A 22380-nucleotide genomic window follows, 5' to 3' on the forward strand; every position below is an offset into this window, starting at 1 on the left:
AATCAAGATGTGAGGAAGGGAAGAGTCCCACTCCCTGCATTCCTGTGCTGGGGCTCCTCTGAGCCTGCTGTTACCCAGCACTGCCGGACTGATTTGATTTAGGAAAAACAAACAAACCGAAGCAACCCAATAAGTGCCTCGCAGGCAACAGCGGTTTGGAGCAGGTAACCCAATAACTGCAGGCACACAACTTCTGGGGGCTGGGAAAACCCCACAGAGGGACCCCCCCGGGGCTCCTGCGAGCCCCCCGGAGCTGGGACCCTCCCGACGGGCAGGGGAAGGGGCTGCAAATCACATTAACCTGCCCCCAGGCCTCCCCCGACAGATAAAGGTTTAATATGGCTCATTTCCTTGTGTGTCCTTGCTTATCTGCAGCCTGGCCGGGCTGGAGGAGGGGGTGACCCCTCCAGGGGCGCCATGCGATGCCGGGATGTGGGATGTCTTGCTGCTGGTGGGAAGGAGATCCACATTCCCTGCTGAGCCATCGCCCAGTGCTGCTGATTTATTCCCCACTCGCCGCCCTGGTGCCTTTCTCTCCAGCCCTGCCCACTCCCCAGTCCCACCGGCCAGCTGGACTTTTCAATTCCCACTTTTACTTTCGAACCCAAACCCTCCGATTCCACAACTCTTCCCGTTTTCCCCTCCCCACCCCCTTCCCAGTCCCCACCTCCCGGCTCCCTCCCACGCTGCCGTTCCTTGTCTCCCGAGCACAACTGTCCCCCAGCCCCCGACGCTTTGATGAGCCCGTTTGAAAGGAGACGATGACGCTCCGTGCGAAGGAAACGCTTTTCAAAGGCTGCCACAGAAATAGCTGATAGCCCTGACGTTTCCTACTTTCCTCCCGTTCCCTGTAAACAAGGAAAGGAGGCTGCCTGTGTCCCAGTTTAACTGCCTGGGAGCTTCGCTTCCCGGCTCCGAGGAGAACCCAAAGGAAAACGAACTTGGAAGGGATGTGGCCTCTCACACATGGGGGGGTGTGGGCAAGACCCACGTGGGATGGGCTTCCATCTCCTCCTGCACTTGGAAAACGTGTTCCCAGAGCTGCTCTGCTCAGCTGGTGTGTCCTGGCTCTCACCTGCACCCCAGACAGGTGCCAGGCAGGGTGAGGAGATGGGATCCTCACTCATCCTCTCCAACCTCACAGCTCCCAGGGCAATGGGAAACTCCAGTGCTGCTGCTCCTGGAAGTCCCTTGCTGGTGCTGTGTCCCCTCTGCAGCACACAGCCTTCCCTTTCCTGGTGGGACTGGATTACACAGCTCTGCAGGAGCCTGAACAGCACTTCATCCCTGTCCTGGGACCCACAGGGAGGGATGGACCCACCCATGGGCAGCTCAGCCTGCTCTGTCCCACCCAGGCTTCCTTCTTTCGCCCTTCCCAGAGCATTCCCTGTGCTGCTCCCTTCCCTGTGCTGGATGAGGCTCCAGGGGCACAACAACATCCTCCTTCTCCTCACCAAACACTGGAGCAAAACAGACCCATTTCACACAGGGAAATCTGCTGATCCAGAGGGGTAGAGTTCCAGAGGAAAGGAGTCCCCAGGAGATGCCAGAGACCCCCCAAGACTTGTGAAGTCCTTGAGGGCCAGGTGTCAGTGATCCTCAGCACGCAGCTCCCAGGAAAACAGGGAGAGGGAAGGTGTCTGCCCCAACACCAGCCTCCCAAAAACCTTCTGCCTGTCCAGATGATGAAGGAGCCTCGTGACATTTGGGGGTGGCACATCCTGTCTGTGTGACAGACTCAGCCAGCAGGGCCATCACTAACTCACCAGTGTCCTCACAAGGACAGAGCACAGCCCCAAGGTGGCAGGAGGGAAGACAAATCCCCTGGGCTCTGCCTTGCTCACCCCCCTGTGCTTCCAGCTGGGAGCTGCTCATCCCCTAAACCCGAGGAGGAGACGCTGTGCCTGTAGGAAGGTGGTGGAACACGACTGCTCATGATGGAGAAACCCCCAGCTGAGCAGATTTGGGGCAGCTCAGCCAACCCCAAGCGCCTCAATGACAGGAGAAAATCCTGCATTTGCAGAATCACAGAATCATGGAATGGGTTGGGTTGGAAGGGACCTTTAAAATCATCCAGTCCCACCCCCTGCCATGGGCAGGGACACCTTCCACCAGCCCAGGTTGCTCCAAGCCCCGTCCAACCTGGCCTTGGACACTTCCAGGGATCCAGGGGCAGCCACAGCTTCTCTGGGCAACCTGGGCCAGGGCCCTCCCACCCTCACAGCCAACAATTCCTTCCCAATATCCCATCTATCCCTGCCCTCTGGCAGTGGGAAGCCATTCCCCTTGTCCTGTCCCTCCATCCCTTGTCCCCAGTCCCCCTCCAGCTCTCCTGGAGCCCCTTTAGGCCCTGCCAGGGGCTCTCAGCTCTCCCTGGAGCCTTCTCTTGTCCAGGTGAACCCCCCAGCTCTCCCAGCCTGGCTCCAGAGCAGAGGGGCTCCAGCCCTGGCAGCATCTCCCTGATGACCATCACCGAAGGTGAGGGCACCACAACCAGGATGAGAGCCAGGACAGGAGCCAGCAGGATCCACACGATCCCCAAAGTGCTGCCCCAGGAGGGAGCTCCAGTCCCGGAGCTGCTGTGCCTGGGCAGGGCCGGGAGCCACGTGAGAGCCTGGCAGGAGAGGCCAGGCCTGGCTGTGGAAGGGCCAGAGGCTCAACGACAAAGCCGCTTGTCTGGAACAGGCGTGGAGATTTGCTCCTTGCCTGGATACTTCAAAGGGCTTAAATCCCAGTAAATAAGCATGACTATGCAAGAAGAAAGCAACTGGAATCAAAGACCTGATTGTGTTCTAGCAGCCTGTCCTGGGAGCTTTCCTGCAGCAGAGGATACGAGGAAGAAGTGGGTTTTTCACCCTCTGCCACAGCCTAAGTGACAAACCCTCCTGAATCTGAGCCAGCTGGAGCCACAGCTCCAGCCCACGGCGGGGAGAAGGGAGAGCAGCTTCCCCATGAGGTGCTTGTGCTGTGCCCACAGAGCTCATAAAAAGGGATTAGCATGTTAACCACGTAATTAAACATGAAAAACTTCGCGGGCGTCTTCAAAGGCAGGCAACAAACCCCAGAGGTCACACTGCAGCCTCGCTGTGCAGCTGCTGGGCTCCTCCCAGGCACTGCACCACTCCCAGCTGCTGGAATCGTCTTCCCACAAACTGCCAGGGCTTCATTTCACCTCCTCATGTTGAGCCCACAAGTGCATTTCACTCCAAATTCACCTGCTGTGGAGTTCCTCAAGCCAGACAGGATGGGACAGTGGGTTCCATCCATGGTCAGCTTTCCCTGAGATATCCAACACCTCCCCCAAGGGGGTCCAGACTTGCAGGATCACCTCGTTTTTCAGCCCCTTGGGAGCACCTGCAGCCCCCAGAGCTGGCACAAGCAGGGATTTACAGCCCCTGGAAGGGCTGATCCTGTAGGGAACAGCACAAACCTGTGCTGATCATTTCTGGGTAAAGCATCCCCTGCCTCTGCTCCCAAGCTCCAGAGATGCTGGGAATTTGTTCTGTTGTTTCCAAAAGCACTTCCCACCAGCTTTGCCACCTGTCATTGTGAGTGCCTCTATTCCAGGACCCACAATGCCTCTTCCCTTAGTGCCACCAACTCCAAACCTGGCCTTGGACACTGCCAGGGATCCAGGGGCAGCCACAGCTTCTCTGGGCAACCTGTGCCAGGGCCTCCCCACCCTCACAGCCAGGAATTCCTTCCCAATCTCCCATCTAACCCTTCCCTCTGGCAGTGGGAAGCCATTCCCCCTTATCCTGTCCCTCCAGCCCCATGTCCAAAGCCAGGGTGTGCCAGAACCATGCTTTGAGGGAAGAGCAGAGAAGTTTAAAAGCTTCCCCAAACTCATCCTCCTGAAGGAGGGAGTGGATGCTGTGCACACACACAACCTGTGGATCGAGGGCAAATCCTTGGGGGAAAGCAGGCTCCGGGAAGAAGAGACATGGAATTAACGGAGCAGGAGCCCCTGGGCTGGAGGACAGACGTGTCCCCAGGTCTGGTGGTGATACCTTCAGCACAGCCCCCCTGGACAATCCCCAGGCACAGCCTGGCCCCAGAGCCACCTGCAGACACCAGTTGTCCTCAATCCTTTGCTTTATCTTCCTGGGATGCTCCTCCAGCAGGCAGAGCATCCACGTGCTGCTCCGCTCCGAGACGGAGCTGCGCATTTTTATCCTGTTCTGACAGTTTTGGCAGCAGAGTTGATGGGGTTTGGTTGGTTGTTTGGGTTTGTTTTTTTTTTTTTTTTCCTACGTCCTGAATTTCTTTCTGCAGCAAACAAGGGGGAAGGTGCTGGTTTACTTCATTAAAGCAATCTTCAAAGGCTGCCCTGCACCTCCGATAGATTCCCAACCCCCGGCAGCAGCGCAAAAACAGGAATGCTGAATTATTTAAGTGTCTCTACCTGCACTACCCCCCCATTGGTGTTGCCAACTCAACTTCTGCCAAGAAAGATGCTTCCCAGCACGGAGGATCGGGTGTAAGAACAAAGGCAGGGAGGCTGGGAATGCTCCCGAGGGAGGGAGAGCCGGGCAGGGCTGCCTGGACATGCTGGTGACCGCATGGGGAGGGCAGGCAAGCTCATGCACGGGTTAGTGTCACAGCCAGGTCCCATCACCCCCACGGAGAGTACCTTGGAATAACCTACTTGGAATTCTCAAATGCAGATAGGTCTTCTGCCCTGGGCTTGAGGCTAAACCAGCAAAATAAAACGAACAACAACAACAAAGAGTGATCCCGTGTGGAAGGAGCGGGGGCACAGCTCTGCACTCTGCCTGCCCCAAGAGCTGCAGCTGCTCAGCACCCTCCAGGTGAGGCAGAGGGTTGGGGCTGTTGAGGGGTTGCTGCACTGCCATCCCATTCCCTTGCCTTCACAACGGCAAAGACAAAAGCCCTGCTGAGCCCCCGGGGCCAGGAACAGAGGGAGGCTCTAATTCCACTCTGATGTGCTCCACTAATAGACCATTATTTGGGAACCTTTGCTCCCGTGCTGAGATGCAGCAGCCGGCATGGCCTGAGCTCCCCCTGGCAGGGAGGGGACAGGATGAGGCTCCAGCTTCAAAGGAAGGCAGGGTGACAGCACCATGACAGCCCTGACAGGCACAGGAATGACTGCCCAGCCACCCTCTTTAAGGGAGACAAATGGGACCATCAGCTCTCTATGAACTGCTCTCTGTCAGAAGTGAAAATTTAGCAGCTTCTGTTTAAACCAAGGACTCAGAACACAGAGACAAATCCTGCCCAAACCTACTGGGAGCAGGAACGCCTTCAGATTCTAAAATGACAAAAGGGGCTGTGAAGATTTTTATATTCTCTGCTCTGGTGTGACAGGAACCTGAATAGCTCCGGGCCAGCACGAGGAAAACGGAGAGTGAGCCCTGCTAGATTCATTTTCCTGCCCCAGTTCAGTGATCACAAACTCCCAGCCATGAAAGTCAGCAAGAAACTGGTATTTCCAAATCCTTTCAGACATAACTCTTGGCTGGGAATAGTAAAGAGAGAAGGATTTGTTTTTACAACCCGGAGTTGTTACCACAGCCATGTGGATTTTCAAATCCTTCCCGAGGACAGAAAGCCAGCCAGGAAAAGCTTTTGCAGGGGAAAAGCCTTTGCAGGTGAGTGGGGCTGACCATCAAGGATGTGCCCCCGGCCCCTCACTACAGAGCCCACTTGGAAGAGCCAAAGGAAAAAGATGGGATGTAGGAATAAAGGAGGGGGGTGTTGTGAGCCTTCAGGTGTGACCCCCGGGCCAGCAGACGCAGCCCAGCCTCAGTTTTTGGCTGAAGTCCCTCATTTCTGGAGGCAGGTCCCCAGCACAGGGGCAGAGGTCTCACCCCTGCCAGCAAAGGCTTTGTGTTAGTGACTGAAGCTGCACTACAGGTTTCTCAAGAGAGATTAAAAGAGAGGCCCATAGGTCAGGAGTGGTTCTGCCCTCGTTATCCTCCAAGCTCAAAGCTCGTGGGGAATGGCTGCAACAGGCACAGAGGGCTTTTCCTGGTCACTGGCGTAGCAGAAACCTTCCAACAACATCCCTGCACAGGTTCAGCCCTGGAGACCTTCCCATCCCTCCCCACAGCGCTGCAGAGACCAGGCTGGGTCGGGACACGTGTAATCCAGGACCACCAGGAGCTGGAATTCTCTGTCCAAAGCTAAACAGCTGGGGAAGGAAACCTAGATCCAACGATTTTATTATCACAGGTTGTGCCAAAGCTAACCCACAGGGCAGGGTGATTTGGGGGGTCGTTTTTAAGGGGTTTCATCAGGGGAGATACAAACTGGAGCTCTCAGATACCTTTTTAATAGTGTTGTGCTTGCTGTTGCCTCTGCTGGCGTTCTCGTTGTGCAATATATCCAGGGCTGTCTCCCTCTCCTTGAGCTTCAGTGCCTCGATTTCTGTCTTCAGCTCGTTCAGCTGCTCCTGGAGGTGTTTGCTTTTCTCCATGTACTCCACCCTAACACACACAAACAGCCCTGGGTTAGTGCTGACCACGTGTGACACGACACCTGATAACGGAATTATAACGGAAACACCTTTTCTTTGTCATTTCCAGCCTGTGGGACTGATAATATCAGTTTATAGCACATGGTGAACTACTGCAAGCAATTATTTGTTCCTTATTAAAGAAGACCCAGACAGCCAACCCAACAATAAAACTGTAAATTGCATTATTATACAAAATTAAACCCAAGCTGGAGCTGCTGGGTGGTATTTTAAGCCTCCTAATTTCCAAGTGAAGCTGCCCCCCGACACAGGCTGACACCACACAGTGTTTAAGCAGCTACTCAGGAAAGCTCTACTCCCCTGCACCCTCTCCCAAACCAGCTCCCCAACTCAAACCCACCAGTCTTCCCAGTGAGGAAGGACCCTGATGTACCGACTTGTCATGTTTTAGAGGGATTTAGCTTGTCAACTGTGTGGGTGCAAGTGCTGTCCCCAAAATATCAGGTATCTGGTAGACACACAGTGTCCCTGGGAGAGAGAAAGTCTCCCAAAAAACAGAAAGAAAGGGAAAAAACCCACCCATTTGCAAGGACTCAGCCTGAACTGCCTTCCACGGTGAAATAACAACTGGAAAAAAATCCCACCATGAGCCTTGCAACTGGGATTGAAGCCCCTGAGCCAGGTCTGAGGGACAGCAGAGCAACAGGAACCCTTTAGAGTGCCAGAATTTGTAGTGAGGTTTGTCTCAGCACCCAGGGAAAGGAAACAGCCCCGGAGAAGTCAGGAAAAGCATCCTATTGCTTTCAGCACTTGGCAGAGCCAGCTCTCCCCGCTTAGGAGAAGCAGGATGACCTAGTTAGGAACCTGGGTACAGAACCAGGAATTATCCTGTTATTTTCAGCTTCTATCTCTTTCCTTCTGGCTTTAGGAAAAGTTTTTAATCTCTGTCTCCAGCACAGAGGTCTGTGATTTCAGACAGGAGAGGGCACAGAGCAGAGGCAAAATAAAGCCCCCCCTGGGATCCAGGGGTGTTTCATTCCAGCCTTGGGAAGCCGTGGCCGGAGTGGGATGGCAGAGCCCTTGCAGCTTTGATCTATGACCCAATCGATGAACAAAGCACGTTATTACTACAGAGATTAAAATCTGATCTGCTTTGATTTCTGCTCAATTGGTAATTTCGAAGGCTACACTCACACCCTCAGGAAAACACAAGATCAAAGCTCATAATCACATCCAAACTTGCTGGCGAACACTTTTTATATATAAACATGACACAGATTCCAAGGAAAAGGGGTTAAGGCCCTAATGCAGGACCTCAGCACACACTGCCTTCACGTTCTCTGGACACACTGCAGTGCTCCAGCACTCAGCCTGCTGCTAACCCTTCCCACCACTGTGGGCAATTCCAGCCTGGACGGGAGCCAGGGAAACCTTTAGGAGAGGAAGGGGCTGGAGCAGGGCCTGAACTCACCTGTGAGCAGGAGGGAGAGACACACCTGTGACACCAGCTCCCCACCAGAGAAATGGTCAACCAGGAGAATCACAGAGTCCTTAAGGTTGGAAAAGCCCTCTGAGATCAGATCCAACCCTTCCCCAGCACTGCCAAGGCCACCACTGACCCATGTCCCCAAGTGCCACATCCACAGGGATTTTTAAATCCCTCCAGGGAGGGGGACTCCACCCCTGCCCTGGGCAGCTGTGCCAGGGATGGACAGCCCTTTCCAGGAAGAAATGTTCCCAATATTCAACCTGACCCTCCCCTGGCACAGCTGGAGGCTGTTCCCTCTCCTCCTGTCCCTTGTTCCCTGGGAGCAGAGCCCGACCCCCCCCGGCTCCCCCCTCCTGTCAGGGGGTTGCAGAGCCAGAAGGTCCCCCCTGAGCCTCCTTTGCTCCAGGCTGAGCCCCCCCAGCTCCCTCAGCTGTTCCTGCTGCTCCAGCCCCTTCCCAGCTCCGTTCCCTTCCCTGCACACGCTCCAGCCCCTCAGTGTCTCTTGTCTGAGGGGCCCAGAAGTGCCCCCAGGGCTGGAGGTGCCCCAGCAGTGCCAGCACAGGGACGGGCCCTGCCCTGGGGCTGGGACACAGCAGGGCTGGCACAGCCCAGGGGCCATTGGCCTCCTGCCCCCCTGGGCACACCCGGGCTCGTGTCCAGCACAAACCCCATCCCAGGCCTGGCCTGGACACATTCCACGTACTTCTCCTTCTCGATTTCCATGGACAGCCTCTTCATGTCCGTGTCCTTGAAGTCGAAGGACAGGCTCTCACTGATGAGGTTGAAGCTTGGCAGGTCTGCGGGCAGCGCCGTCGTACTGGAGTTCATGGACTGCTAAAGAGAGAGCACAAATTAATCACCTTGGGCCACACAAATGTTGCTACAGCAGAGGTCAAATCACAGCAACACAAGCCCAGTGTCCCAAGCACCAGATCAGCCTGGAGATCCCCCTGCTCCATTCCCAATTTGCTCCTTAGTTCAGAGCTATTGATCCTCTGGGACCTTGGTTCTTTGCAGTAATAAAGAGGAGACAAAACACCACCTGCCTTCAAAACCTATTGACAAAACTTGGTAAAATCGAGGTTTTATCACTGCTGTGCCACTTGGGAGTCATCTGACAGTTATTTACCATTAAATCAGGTTGATAAAGTTCAAGCTGTGAACAGGGGCAATGCAGGACCCCGTGTGACAGCAGAGTCCTGCACTCCACTGCTCCCCAGAGCAAAGACCAACGTGACCCCAGGGACGCCATTCCAGCAAGGGTCGTGGAGATACACCAGCACATTTTTACCTTCTCAGCAATCTACAGTTCCAGGTGTTTAGGAACTGCTAGATCCAGTTGGAAATGTTGAAGTAACACAGGGAATCACTCCCACCCGAACAAGGATCTGGTACTTTCTTCCTCCTGCGAAATGCTGTGACACCCCCGCTGACACACACTGATTTTATCTCCCCATTAAACAAAAACGACCCTTCCATCCCTCAGTCAAAAACTCTGTCACACCTCTAATAAATGGGCTCATTAGGAGGAGAGGAGAAGCCTGATGGAGTCATTGCTCTGCTCCTAAGGAACGTGGGATGAGGTGGCAAACAGGGCACACGTCAAGGGTGGCACAGCGGCATCAGGTGGGGCTGAGTCACAGCTGCTGCCAGCCTGCTTAGCCCTCCTTTTGGGATGTGAGAAACCCAGCACCCAAAAGGTCCCACACCTCCCTGCTGGATGCTCCTTCTTGCTTTAAGGGGTTCCTGTAATGAAAACAAGGTGCCACACCATGGATGGCACTGCTGGGTACCTGCCCCGACAAACGACCCCTCGAGCTTCAGCTGCTTCTTTCCTTCCCTCCTTTCTCCTACTTGGGATCCTCCAGGCACTGTTTGCAGCTAGGTGTGCTTCAACAAGACCTGCTAGCACTGGGGTGACAGATTTACTCTGCACAATAACCTGGCTCTTCCCTCACCACCAGCCTGGAATTCACAAACAGCCAGGGCTCATTCCCAGCTCACTTTCTCTGGATAAACCTTAAAGGGACAACACTTCATCCACCTGCAGAGCTGGAACACAAACACCTGGTACAAACATAAACAAGGCAGCACCTAAAACTGCATTTGGCCTGGCTGGAGCATTCCAGGTGAGTTAAGACCCACATGACAAGGAAACTCAATTCCTTGCTCCCCTGCTTGAACGGAACACAAGCACATTAATTCTGGAGCCAGCGCTGGAAGGGACAGCTCAGTCCCTAAATTCCAGTCTCGAGGGAAGGGGACAGGTCTGCCAAAGCACTTAACTGATTTAAATACTTGCATCCCATTGACATTCAAGTCCCTTCCCTGTAAGGCACACAGGTGTTCCCAAAGCCCTTCCCACGTGAGGCTCTCCCGTCCCTGCTGTGCAGGGAGCCAGGAGCATCAGAGCCTGCTGGCCTTCAAACGACCTTTAGCTGGGTTTTGTTTCAGCACAAGCTTGTTGAGTTTTGGTTTTAAAACCCCACAAACAGCAGCAGGAAGAGTTGAGCATGAATTTCAGTTGCTGCAGCCATTAAGTTTGGAGACAATTTGTCAGGGTCGCTACAGCCACTTCCCTTCCCTCGGCACCACTCTGTCATGGAGCAGGGGAAAAATGGTGGAGAAGTCCAAGAGCAGCAGGAGTGAGGAAGAATAAGCAAAGAGCAAAGAAAGAGCAGGCTGAGGGTTTTCAAAGGCACACAAATGTGGAGCAAAGCATTTAATAATCATGGAATGGGTTGGGTGGGAAGGGACCTTAAAGTTCATCCAGTGCCACCCCCTGCCATGGGCAGGGACACCTTCCACCAGCCCAGGTGGCTCCAAGCCCCGTCCAACCTGGCCTTGGACACTTCCAGGGATCCAGGGGCAGCCACAGCTTCTCTGGGCAACCTGTGCCAGGGCCTCCCCACCCTCACAGCCAACAATTCCTTCCCAATCTCCCATCTCTCCCTGCCCTCTGGCAGTGGGAAGCCATTCCCTGTGTCCTGTCCCTCCATCCCTTGTCCCCAGTCCCTCTCCAGCTCTCCTGGAGCCCCTTTAGGCCCTGCAAGGGGCTCTCAGCTCTCCCTGGAGCCTTCTCTTCTCCAGGGGAACCCCCCCAGCTCTCCCAGCCTGGCTCCAGAGCAGAGGGGCTCCAGCCCTGGCAGCAGCTCCGGGGCCTCCTCTGGACTCTCTCCAGCAGCTCCACGTCCTCCCTGTGCTGTTCCCAGGGCTGGAGCAGCTCTGCAGGGGGGTCTCACCTGAGGGGGCAGAGGGACAGATCCCTGCTGCACATTCCCTGCCATCTGCAGTTACCCTGGGCAGCTCTTGCAGCAGGTGCAGGGATTTTTAATCCAAGGGGCCATGTGGTGATAAAGGGGACACGGATCCTTTTCCGTATGTGTTTCCTCACCTGGAACAAACTGCATAACCCTGTTACTGCATTACAGCAATTTCCTACTGTTAATAAAGGCAAGTCCCAGGCTGACAGCAGTCATCCCTCTGGTCCCTCTGGAATACAGAGCGAGACAGTGGATCCGGGGGAGGCACAGAGGGAGGCAGGAGGTTTCCCCCGCAGGGAGAGCTCCTCCTGTTGCTGCCACTGCGCTGCTCCAGAATTTGGGAAAGCCCAGAACAGCCACTCACTGCTTCCAGGGGATTAGAAGAGGGATGACTGCCTTTCTCCGGCCAGGAGTGGCACCTGAAGGGCAGTGAAGGAGCCGAAGAGCCGCCGCCAAGTCCGTAAGGAATGAATTGTTCTCCAAGCCCTGATGGCCCGAGACTCAGATCCACGTCTTATTCCTCATGCATCACCCACCAGTGACATCATAAAAGCAGCCTGGGCTCCAAGGACTAAAAAGACACTGAAATAAGCTTTAAAGAACCACGGTTGGAGACTGGAAAGTTAAAAAATACATATATTTAACTGCTTCTTGCCTTTGCTGCAGCACAGAGTCAATGATAGAACTCGATCCCTTAAAGGTCTTTTCCAACCTAAATGATTCTGTATCCATCCACTCCCCCCTTCCTCTCCTGCTCTTGTTCCCCACCAAGGGAAGTCCTGCTCAGCTCCCAGTGCCAGGGGACGACAGAGCAGAAGTCTGGGCTCATGGCAAAGAACAAGCCCGATGTTACACCCTCCTTAAGGGATGGAGGAGCTGGAATCCCGCACCGTGTGGCAGAGCTGCCATCTACCTGAGGGACACAACTTCCCAAAACCAGCTTTCAAAACAGGTTCCCTCCATGTTCTGGCAGGGGAGGAGGCTCCCCCCAGTCCAGGGAGGTGTAATAGGGGATGGAAGAGCCCAGCAAGGTGTTGTTACCTCTATAAAGACATGCTGGTCACACCAGTCTCCCCTTGACCTTGGAAAACAACAGGCGTGGAGTCTGAGCAACACGGCACAGGGAGATGGGCAGGAGGAGCAGCAGCTGCACAAGGGGACCCTGACACCCAAATGGGGAGAGGATAAAAGCAAGTCCCTTCCCTCCTGGCACTGGCAGCCGTGTCTGGAAGGCCAAGGCTCTTTAGGGAAGGGAGAGGACACAGCCCCATGTGCCTGGAAGCGACAGTTCTGCGTGAGCTGCCTCCAGGCAGATGCAGCTGGAGGGGTGGAGCTGAGCTCCAAGCAATCCCACAACGTTCCCACTAATGAGGCAGGAACAGAGCCACCCAGCTGCTCCCCAGCACCGGGATTTCAGCAGGGGCTCTGCTGGTTTGAGGAAGGATGAACATGGCAACACGAGGGAACGTGGATGTGCAAGAGCTGCCCAAATTCCACGCTGGGTTGGTGTAGCCACACAGCAGAATTCCAGCGAGGACACCCCTCCCTGTGCAAAGTTAAACCCAGAATTAAAGAGCTGCTGCATCCCAGATTCCCAGTGAACTGTTAAATATGGAGCACTCCAAAGCTGGGCTTTATCCAGCACTCGCTTGACTGAGTGTCCCATAGCCGAGAGCAACTGATTATTTCTCATCACCGTTATTTTTAACAGCTTCCAAATATTCCTGCAGGGAACTCCAGAGAATTGGGATGAAAAGTTGCTTCATCTCAATCCCTCTCCAATCTGCTCCTCTAAAGTTTCCAGAGCAGGAGGAAGGAGCCTGCAGGTACAAATCCAACCCTCAGTGCTGGCGGGTCCGTAACTCCCACGAACGTCTGTCGAGCCTATTCCTGATGCTGCCGAGCAATTCCCTGCTCCCAAGCCAGCCAGGCAGCAGCTCTGGCAGGTGTGAGCTGCAGGGAGGGGGCACCTGATGGGGTCTGCAGGTACAATTAGGGAAGCAGAGGAAAGGAACTGCCAGACAGATCAGAACAATGGTCACTTAGTCTGGCGTTTCAGCCCCGGCAGGCACCGGGACCAGATGCTTGGGAGGAAGGTGTGAAATCCTCTTAATGGGCAATTATGGAATAATCTCTCTTCGAGGAAGTCTTTTTCCAGCACATAAAGGTCCAGTTTATGCCCAAAGGATGAATTTAACAGGTTCTGAACAATGTTTATCCCACCTAACAAGAATAAGGACACACTTAACCCTATTTTAAAGGCTATTGCTGAGCTGGTGCTCTCCACACGTGCTGGCAAAGCACAGCTCTGACGTGGCTGTTAAATTGGTTTAAAATTTGCTGCTTTAATTTCAGCAGCAGCTCCTTTGCTCTCGTAGCAAGAGAAACAAAAAAAGAGCAAAGTGATGTTGTGCTGGATGAGGCACCGGGATGAAAAGGGCAAGGACTGCTCAGGGTTTCTGAGCAGCACTGAGGCGGCTCAGCCCCTCCGTGGATGGGATGGAGAATTCTTAGATCTGGAGATGGATACCTGGAGAATTGCACAGCCTCCAGGCTGTGGAGGAGGGCACGTTTAGGGGCTGGGAACTGGGGAATACAATCCAGATCTCTCTTACTGTGTAGGATGACTTGCTGGTGATCTCCAGGAGCTTCTGCTTCGCTCTCCGCTCCGACTCACGAGCCTCCTGAAGGTCCTGCTTGAGCTGATCTGCCTCCTTTGCCCTGCAAAGACAAGCAGCAAACAGCAAATATCACATTGGAGCTGAGAGGAACGAGCAGATGGAGAAGCAGGATCACAGTGCAGGTGTGGAATTGGCTGGGATTTGTCCCGCAGCAAGACCTGAACAAAGAAACCATTTGAGGAGGGGAAATGGCAGAACCTCTGACTCTGTGGGACCCAAATCCAAGCCATGGAAGGGCAGCTCCGAAATGGGCTCTGTGTGAGCATCAGTGAGTGAGGCTGAGGGCTGGGAAGGGTGCTAAGACAGCAATTCCAGAACCAGTATTTACCCTCGAGGCTTATGGAACCCCTAGAAGGAAAAAGCCAAAGGAGGGAAGGATGATTTCTCTGCTGGATTGAGATTTGAGTGGAGGCTTCACACGACAGAGACCAAGGCAGGAAGAGAAGGACAAGGACAGTGCTCATCCAAGCAGAAGAGCTGGCACCAGGCAGGCTCTTACAGGGAAAGGAGTAATCAGTTGGAAGGAAACAAGACTGATCTTTTACTTGCTCACTACCAAATGCACCGTGGGACCTGGGCTCAGCTTTTAACAAGGAGCAAAGACTCCAAGCGCTGGGGAGAGCTCAAGGCTAACCTGGAAGAGAGCTCACGGCTGGGAAGGAGAACTGAACAACTGAGAGGCAAGAGGAATAAAGAGAGAATAAGGAATGGAGATCTACCACCCAGGGGAAAAACCAACCCCAGGTGCTATGAATGGTGTCAAAGACTTCAGAGAATGCAGGGGAGGGTTGCAGAAAGCACCCAAAAGCAGAGAGGCTTTTGGAGAGGGGAATAGGCTGGGCCACAGGGCTATTTGCTGTGAGGGAGACCGAGAGCTCCCTGCACACCACTGGAGGGATAACTCCAGGCAGGAGCTCCTCCTGTCCCATTGGAGGGATAACTCCAGGCAGGAGCTCCTCCTGTCCCATTGGAGGGATAACTCCAGGCAGGAGCCCCTCCTGTCCCATTGGAGGGATAACTCCAGGCAGGAGCCCCTCCTGTCCCATTGGAGGGATAACTCCAGGTAGGAGCCCCTCCTGTCCCATTGGAGGGATAACTCCGGGCAGGAGCCCCTCCTGTCCCATTGGAGGGATAACTCCGGGCAGGAGCCCCTCCCAGCTAAGGCAGAAGGGGGTGGGAAGCCAAGCAGAGGCAGCTGGAAGGTTGTACCCTCTGACCTCCTCTCCGACTCCTCGGCCATTTTCAGAGCCAACATCTCAGCCTCCAGCACCTTCTGCTCCATCAGCCGCTTCTCCTCCTCGGTCCGGATGGCCGTGGCCTTGATCCGCTGCATCTCCTGCTCGGCCTCCGCCGCCTTCTGCGCCAGCAGCTTGGCCTCCTCCTCCGTGATCTGGGCCTTCTCTGCCAGCAGGTCTGCTGTCTCCTCGGACCTCATCTGCCAATGCAGGCACATGAAGCCTTTTATTGCACTCCGTGTGCCCCCAGATGTGCTCACGGCCCCCGGGGCAGGGCTGGGAGCTGCCGACACGCTCCATAGAACCCCTCCCGTCCGTGACAGCCCGCTGCCAAGGCCTGCACGGGGCCAGGCTCTGTCCCAAATCATCCTCTTTCTGCTCCTCCCAAGCAGCCCAGCAGGATGGAATAGCTCCATCCAGCCTCCTGCTCACTGTGCACTGGCAGCAGTTTGGGAGCAGCCACAGTCACAGTGCACTTCCAAAAACACTTCCACAGTGGAAAGAGTGAGGAGCAGCTGCAGTGCCTCGGGAAACAGCCTCCCAGGGACCTACCAGAGCCTCGTTGGCCATTGTTGCCTCCTCCTTTAACTGCATCAGCCTCCTCTCCAGCTCATCCCTGGTCCTCTCAGCCTCTTCTCTCATTTGCTTCTCCCGCGCCAGGCGCTGCCGTTCCATCTGGGAAGAAGGGATTGGGGAAAGTGAGGAGAACAACACACGTTAGGAAGGCTTTCCATGGATGAGAAAGGGTCACGGGTGGGGGAAGGAGCACAGGGCTGTGCTGCTGCCTCCTCTCTGCTTATGGACGTGGGGAATGTCCCTGGATTGGGGTGACCTGACCATAGAATAGAATCATGGAATCACTTTGGTTGGAAAAGGCCTCCAACATCATGGAATCAAACCACTCCCCCAGCACAGCCCAGGCCACCACGTCCCCCAGTGCCACATCCACACGTTTTCTGAACACTTCCAGGGATGGTGATTCCACCACTGCCCTGGGCAGGCTGTTTGATGCCCCCTGCTCCCTTGAAAAGTGTCCTTCCAGAGACAATTCCCATCCTCTGACCAGGCTGTCACCCACAGCGTGGCCACACCTGGCAGGTGATGATGTCCCCTGACAGTGCCCTAGGCCGAGTCACAGGGCAGACCTGGACAAGCAGGGTCCAAGCTGTGCCTGGAGTTTCTCCCTGCAGGGCTGGGCTCAAGGGTCTGGGTTTGCCTGAAGCAGGGAAAGCGATTTGATTTGAAGGGCAGTCCGAGGGCACCTTCCACACATCCAACACAGGCCCAGCCCGGGGCAGGAGGCTGAAGGACCTTTTGCTCAGCCATCTAAGCCAGCACGCTGCAACCTTCCCTTCCACTCCTCTGGAGGGAGGTCACACAGAGAGCAACCACCCCTGGCAATTCCCGCACACAATAAACCCTCTCCCTCCAGCTCAGCTTCCAGGAAACAGCTGCTCTTCTCCACGAGGGGAAGATCCAAGCCACCAGAGCCTGCCAGCTCTTCCCAGAAGTGCTGCTGTGCCCAAGGACTGCCTCTCCACCAGCCCAGCGCCCAAGGGAGCCATCGGGCTAATTAACACGCCGAGTTTAATCCCTCCAATCCTGCAGGGATGGGCATTATAAATATCCACGCCACAGCCAGGACAGGAGACCTGCTGGGTTTAATAAGGGAAGGAAGTGTGACAAGCCACATTTCTCTGCTCCTTGGAGCCCAGCTGTGCTCCGAGAGCGGGACGCCCACTGCTCCAACCGTTCTGCTGCCTTCCATTAAAGGTTCCCCTCATTAATTATCATTATAATCTGCATCCCGCTCGGGACTTCCATTAACAAGAATTCCTGGTATAAAAGGATTATCTGGAACCAGTTAGCAACTGTGGGAGGGAGGAGGAAGCAGGGGAGATGGTGGCTGGCTCGGGAGAGGGCAGCCAGCCCAAGCAGGAGCCTGACCTTTCCATGGAGCCCAAGTGCTCTGGATTTGGGAGCTCAGCTGAAGTGTTAAGTTGTTGCTTCCTCAACTCTCCCAGGAGCCCAGATAAGCACAGGATCTCAGGTCTTGCTGGAGTTACCCAAATACATCAAAAACTCACAAGACTGGAAAACCTAAAGACTCCTGGAATCATTAAGGTTGGAAAAGCCCTGTAAGATCAAGTCCAACCATAGCCCAGATCACTGTGTACCCACAAAACCCCAAGTGTCACATCCACTTCTGAACACTTCCAGGGATGGTGACTCCACCACTTCCCTGGTGCTGCACTAACGGTCCAACTGGGTGATCTTAGAGGGCTTTTCCAACCTTAATGATTCTATAAAGCCAAGTTCTTACTGACCAGAGGAATCCCTGTGGGAAGCAAGAAGCTCCCCCTCCCCAGAGGAGCTGGCCAGGTTACCCTTGTAGTGACTCACATCCTGCCCCCTCCTGCCACCCCACAAGCTACAGGAGGGACAACTGCTTTGGGAGCTGCCTGAAGGACAAGTCACATCCCATTTCCAGGCCAGCTGAGCACCTCAACACTGAGCCCAGTACCTCAGGAGGTGCTTTCAAGACAAGCCACATCCCATCTCCAGGCCAGCTGAGCACCTCAACACCGAGCCCAGCACCTCAGGAGGTGCTTTCAAGACAAGCCACACCCCATCTCCAGATCAGTTGAGCACCTCAACACTGAGCCCAACACCTCAGGAGGTGCCTGAAGAACAAGGCACATCCCATTTCCAGGCCATCTGAGCACCTCAAGACCACACAAGCACCTCTGTAGACACGCTCACACCCAACACCGTATCAGCCCTGTGAGCACCAGACCCTCCTGATTTCTCCTGCTCCGGGTTCTCCCGCTCCCATGTATTGGCTTCACTGCCTACAGGGCCATTTATATTCCGAGCACCAGCGCCCAGATTAGCTGTGTGGGTTTCAGTGAGTAGAGAAGGTCCATGAGCAGAAAACAATGATTCATACAATTCAATTTGCTGATCTCTGCTCGTCGGCCACACGCCGCTGCCTCCGCCGTGACCCGCGGCTCGGAGAGGAGCCGGGCACGGAATTAACATGCAGGCTGCACGGCCCGGCCCGGCGGGTGCATTCCATCACCCTGCAATTAGGGAACGAGGGAGGAGAAGGGCTCAGCTCCCCCTCACAGCCCCCTGCGTGAAGTACAAGTGACCTCCCCGGTTTTTCTGGCAGGAAAACACTTGTAGGTGCCCAGAGCAGCTTCTCCCTCCCGGCCTCCCGGTTTTGGTCCCAGGTTGGGGGATGGACTCAGGGGGCCATCAACCTGCAGAGCCAAGCTGAGAATGACTGCTGAGCTGGGAGCAGGCTACCAAAAAATGTTCAGCTGGACCTTCCCTCAAAGGTGCTTTGATGTCATTCCAGAGACCGTTTCCTCCCGAGTTCATCTGCATTCCCGATTTTGGCTCACTGGTTATGGGAGATGTGGCTCACCTGCTTCCTGGCCTTCTCCTCCCTGGCCTGTGCTTTCATCTGCTGGACCTCCAAGGAGTCTGCCTTCCTCCTCCTCATGAAGAGGTCGTGGTTCCCAATGCACAGCTGCAGGATCTGTTCCAGTCAGGGGTGAAGAGAGAAACAGCTGTACACACGTGATGGCGAGGAGGTGGTTTGTATTCTTGACACACAGAAACACTAGAATTGCTTTGATTTGGTGCTTGTTAGTGCTTCCACCCACTGCTCTCAAACCCTGTGAGCTCTCAGGAGGGGCAGGGAGCCAAGTCCCACACCAAACACCGGCTCCTGGGTAGCAGCTCTCTGCAGAGACCAATTTTCTGTGCCTCCAGCACAGCACAGCTCTGGTGTGTTTTATACCCACCCTAAAAAGGCAAGAGGCCAAATAATGAAATAAGAACTTCTCCAGTTCTTATTTCTGCCCGGTTCCCTGGCTCTCACTGAGCCCCTTCTTTAGGTTCAAGATGAACTTGTGCCTCCTCCCAGCTGCACGTTCAAAGCACTGAGATTAAAACATAAATTAAAAGGAGGAAAACCACTTTTCATCTTGGAAAAACAGAAGGCTTATCAAAAACTTCCTTGGGCATCTTCAGATACCTTTGCTGAGGGGTTTTGAGCACCAGTGTAGTTCCCTCTGGTAAGGGAAGGGAGGTGGCAGTGCCAGAGGAGGTTTAGCACAGGGTGGGTACACAGAGGAGTGAAAGCTTATTTTTGCAATAAAAATAGAGTGCTAAACTCAGATTCTTTTCTAAAGGGCTGATTCACACATCCTTCTTCCATTTCATAGAATCCTAAAATGGTTTGGGTTGGAGGGGACCTGAAAGATCATCCCATGCCACTCTCCTGCCATGGGCAGGGACACCTTCCACTGTCCCAGGTTGCTCCAAGCCCCGTCCAACCTGGCTTTGGATGCTTCCAGGGATGGGGCAGCCACAACCCAAGTGACAAATGACATTTCCCAAGCCTCAAATGACTTCTCTGGAGTGAGAGGAGTTTCAGCACAGTGAACCTGGTGAGTGCAGCGAATGAGGCCTTTGTGAGGAAGGCCTTGTGAGAAGCACAGGACAACCTCCAACCAGGACAGCAAAGATCCCTGTATGACAACAGATCCACACCCAGAACAGCAGCTAAAGCTGGTCTCCAGCATGGATGCTGAACCCAGTGTAGCCCCCTCCATCCTTGTACAAGGAGAGTGTCCTCAGAGGGGACCAGCCTGGGAAAAGCCAGGACTCTGGTAACGGTGCCTCCCAAAACAGGGAGAGCTACGACACAGGGAGGATGGAAAAGCTCCCCAGGGAAGAAAGAGGATCTGAGCAAAGCTGGAGGTGATGACTACATTGTACCAAGTCAGCTGTAACCCAAGAGCTCAGAAAGGGAGCACAAAAACAAGGGAGGGGGGAGAGGTTCTGTGAAGGAGCTTGACTTGAGACCCCCCCTTATTTCCTAGAGGGAGCAGTAACTGCTACACCCCCTCACAGCTCCAGCAGCTCCCTCTCGAAGGAAAAGCCCCAAGAGCTCGTTGTCTCACACTCTCTGCAGAACCCAGTGCTGCAGGCAGTAAAAATGACTGTCTGCACACTTACCAGCTTATTCACACGCAGCTTTGATGAATTGAATTTAAAAACATCAATCTTTTTGTCCAACGGCTTAATCGTAAACTGAAAAGGAAAAAATAAAGAGGGAGAGAGTTATCAGAGAGCGGTGCATTTAATAAAAAGGCAGCTATAAAACTCTGACAGAGAGCTCTGGCTCGGAGGAGGCCGGCAGGGTCAGACACGCACGGCTCAGAGCCGGCCCTGTGGCTCCGAGCCAGGAGAGAGGACTCGCAGCAAAAGCGGCCAAGGAGACAACTGTTCCTCCCCTGGAAAAACGTGGGAGCCACAGGAGCCCGTGTCCTCTGCAGAGCACCCTGCAGAGGTGGGCAGGGACACAGGGCAAGGTGCTGCTCTCCTGGGAGAATCCCCAGCAGGAATTCAGGATGCTTGGAAAGGGAGGAAGAACCAGCTCAGCTGCCCGATGGATTCCCTGAACCACAGAGTTGTTAAGGATGGAAAAGACCTTTAAGATCATCAAGTCCAACTGTCAAACAGCACCACCATTAAACCACGTCCTCAAGTGCCACATCCACAGGTTTTCTGAACACTTCCAGGGATGGTGACTCCACCACCTGACCAACCTTTCAGTGAAGAAATTTTCCCTGATATCCAACCTGAACCTCCCCTGGTGCAGCTTGAAGCTGTTTGATCTCATCCTGCCCCTTCTTCCCTGGGAGAGGAGCCGGATCCCCACCTGCCTCCACCCTCCTGCCAGGCAGTTAAAAGGGCAGGAGAGCTGCATTAGGAACACAGCAAGGAGCTGCTGCCCTTCCTGCTGCCACCTCACAAGAGCTCCCTGAAAGGATTTTCCATGCATTTTCTTCTCCAGAACTCATTTGTGTCACGAGCCTTCTCCACAATTCCAAACGTTATTCCCCGGCTCTAACTCGTATTCACACTCTGTGTGCCAAGCAAACAGCTCTACCCATGGCCTGGGATTCCCCTCTCCAAAAGCTCTCCCACAGCGGGTCCCTCAAGAGGACAGAGGTGGCATCAACAGCCTGGAGGGATTCAGGAAGACAACCCTGGATAGAGAGGGGCCTCAAAAGGGCACTTGAAGAGATGGAGTGCTCTGCAACACGCATTTGTCAGGAGACACGTGCATATTCCACCTCCCCCCCACGGCACAGGGATAAGGGCTGAGGAGCTGGAGCAGGCAGAGCGTGTCCATTAGCACAGGGAGGTTTGTCATGCACTGCCCTGCCTGCAAAGGGCTCAAAGAGCTTGTCCTGGCACTGCTTGGCTTTGGCAGTTTAAGAGCCAAGCCTTTAAGGCTTTCACCCAGGCAGACGTGCGCGGATGTCCCTGGATTCGGGCTCCGGCAGAACCAGTCACTTGGAGCAGCAGCAGGAATAAGGCAGGAGAGGAATTTCAGCTCCCCATAAACAGTCAATCTTTGTGAGGAGGGATAAACCCCTCTGTGGTGTCCAGAGCTGTCATTCCCAGCTCTTAGCCCTGTTTGCTGTCATGGCCATCTGATTATACAGATGATTGAGCTGATGGAAGGGATCCATCCTTTTATCCCGAGAGGAAGCTCTGTTACAGCCTTGTGACAAGGCCTGGCTATGGAGGGGTCAGCCCCTGGATTTTGGAGGCTTCCCAGGCAGGGAAGCTTTGGAAGTCACTCAGTGCTGAGCTGTTTGTGGAGTCGTGAAGCTCTTTAAGGAGTCAAGCAAGTGAGGAGAATTCCAGCACGGCTTTAGTGCTTACAAAACGTCACAAGACATGCAATAAACGCAGCTGATGAGAAACCTTTAGCTGCTCCCCTGATCGATATCATGTTTAGATTAGAAAACCATTTTTAATTAAGAAGTTAATTCTCTTCCTTACCATGAAGGCAGCTGCTTTCTTTGAGCAGCTCTCTCAGACTGAAAACTGAACTGCTCAGTCCTCCCCCTCCACAGCCAATTCCACCGCTGTTCTCCACTGGGTTTGGGGGCCAACAATTCCAAATACCCATACTTAGACTCTGGGCTTAAATTACTCAACTTCCTAAAAAGATTCCAGCTGCTATGCCAAGCCCAACAGCCTGAAACTCCAGATGATGTAATGAGATGGCAAGAGCTCTTCTCCCCAGGAATACATCTCCCTGTATTCCATAATACGGAGTATATCCACAGTAATAAATACTGTAATATATTCAGTAAAGCAGAGGTTTTAACTTCTGAACTCTGATATTTGGGCTAAGCACATCAACAGCAATTTTGGGTTTTCGAAAAGATTA

The 22380-nt window shown here is 54.2% G+C and overlaps 1 protein-coding gene across 9 annotated transcripts in view; it reads right to left on the minus strand.

Annotated features, from left to right (window-relative positions):
* NF2 (neurofibromin 2) overlaps positions 1-22380 on the minus strand; it is a 49500-nt gene that overhangs the window by 4786 nt on the left and 22334 nt on the right. For 2 of the 9 annotated variants that reach the window (XR_005565707.1, XM_027740887.2), the window contains exons 9-15: positions 20145-20219; positions 18544-18657; positions 15663-15785; positions 15093-15310; positions 13810-13915; positions 8635-8765; positions 6293-6452 (exon numbers count right to left, since the gene is read on the minus strand). Coding sequence is in view for 6 of the 9 variants with exons in the window: in XM_027740887.2 (XP_027596688.1) it covers positions 6293-6452; positions 8635-8765; positions 13810-13915; positions 15093-15310; positions 15663-15785; positions 18544-18657; positions 20145-20219 (927 nt within the window). In the remaining 3 variants the exon portion in view is untranslated. Of the gene's footprint in view, positions 1-4633; positions 4694-6171; positions 6453-8634; positions 8766-13809; positions 13916-15092; positions 15311-15662; positions 15786-18543; positions 18658-20144; positions 20220-22380 lie in introns of those variants that run through there. The other 7 variants (XM_027740889.2, XM_039386981.1, XM_027740890.2 and 4 more) reach the window with 7 other exon arrangements.

This window comes from Pipra filicauda, unplaced genomic scaffold (assembly GCF_003945595.2).
Source record: "Pipra filicauda isolate LSUMZ 115617 unplaced genomic scaffold, ASM394559v2 scaffold520_size808073_pilon, whole genome shotgun sequence".
NCBI classification, from domain to species: domain Eukaryota; kingdom Metazoa; phylum Chordata; class Aves; order Passeriformes; family Pipridae; genus Pipra; species Pipra filicauda.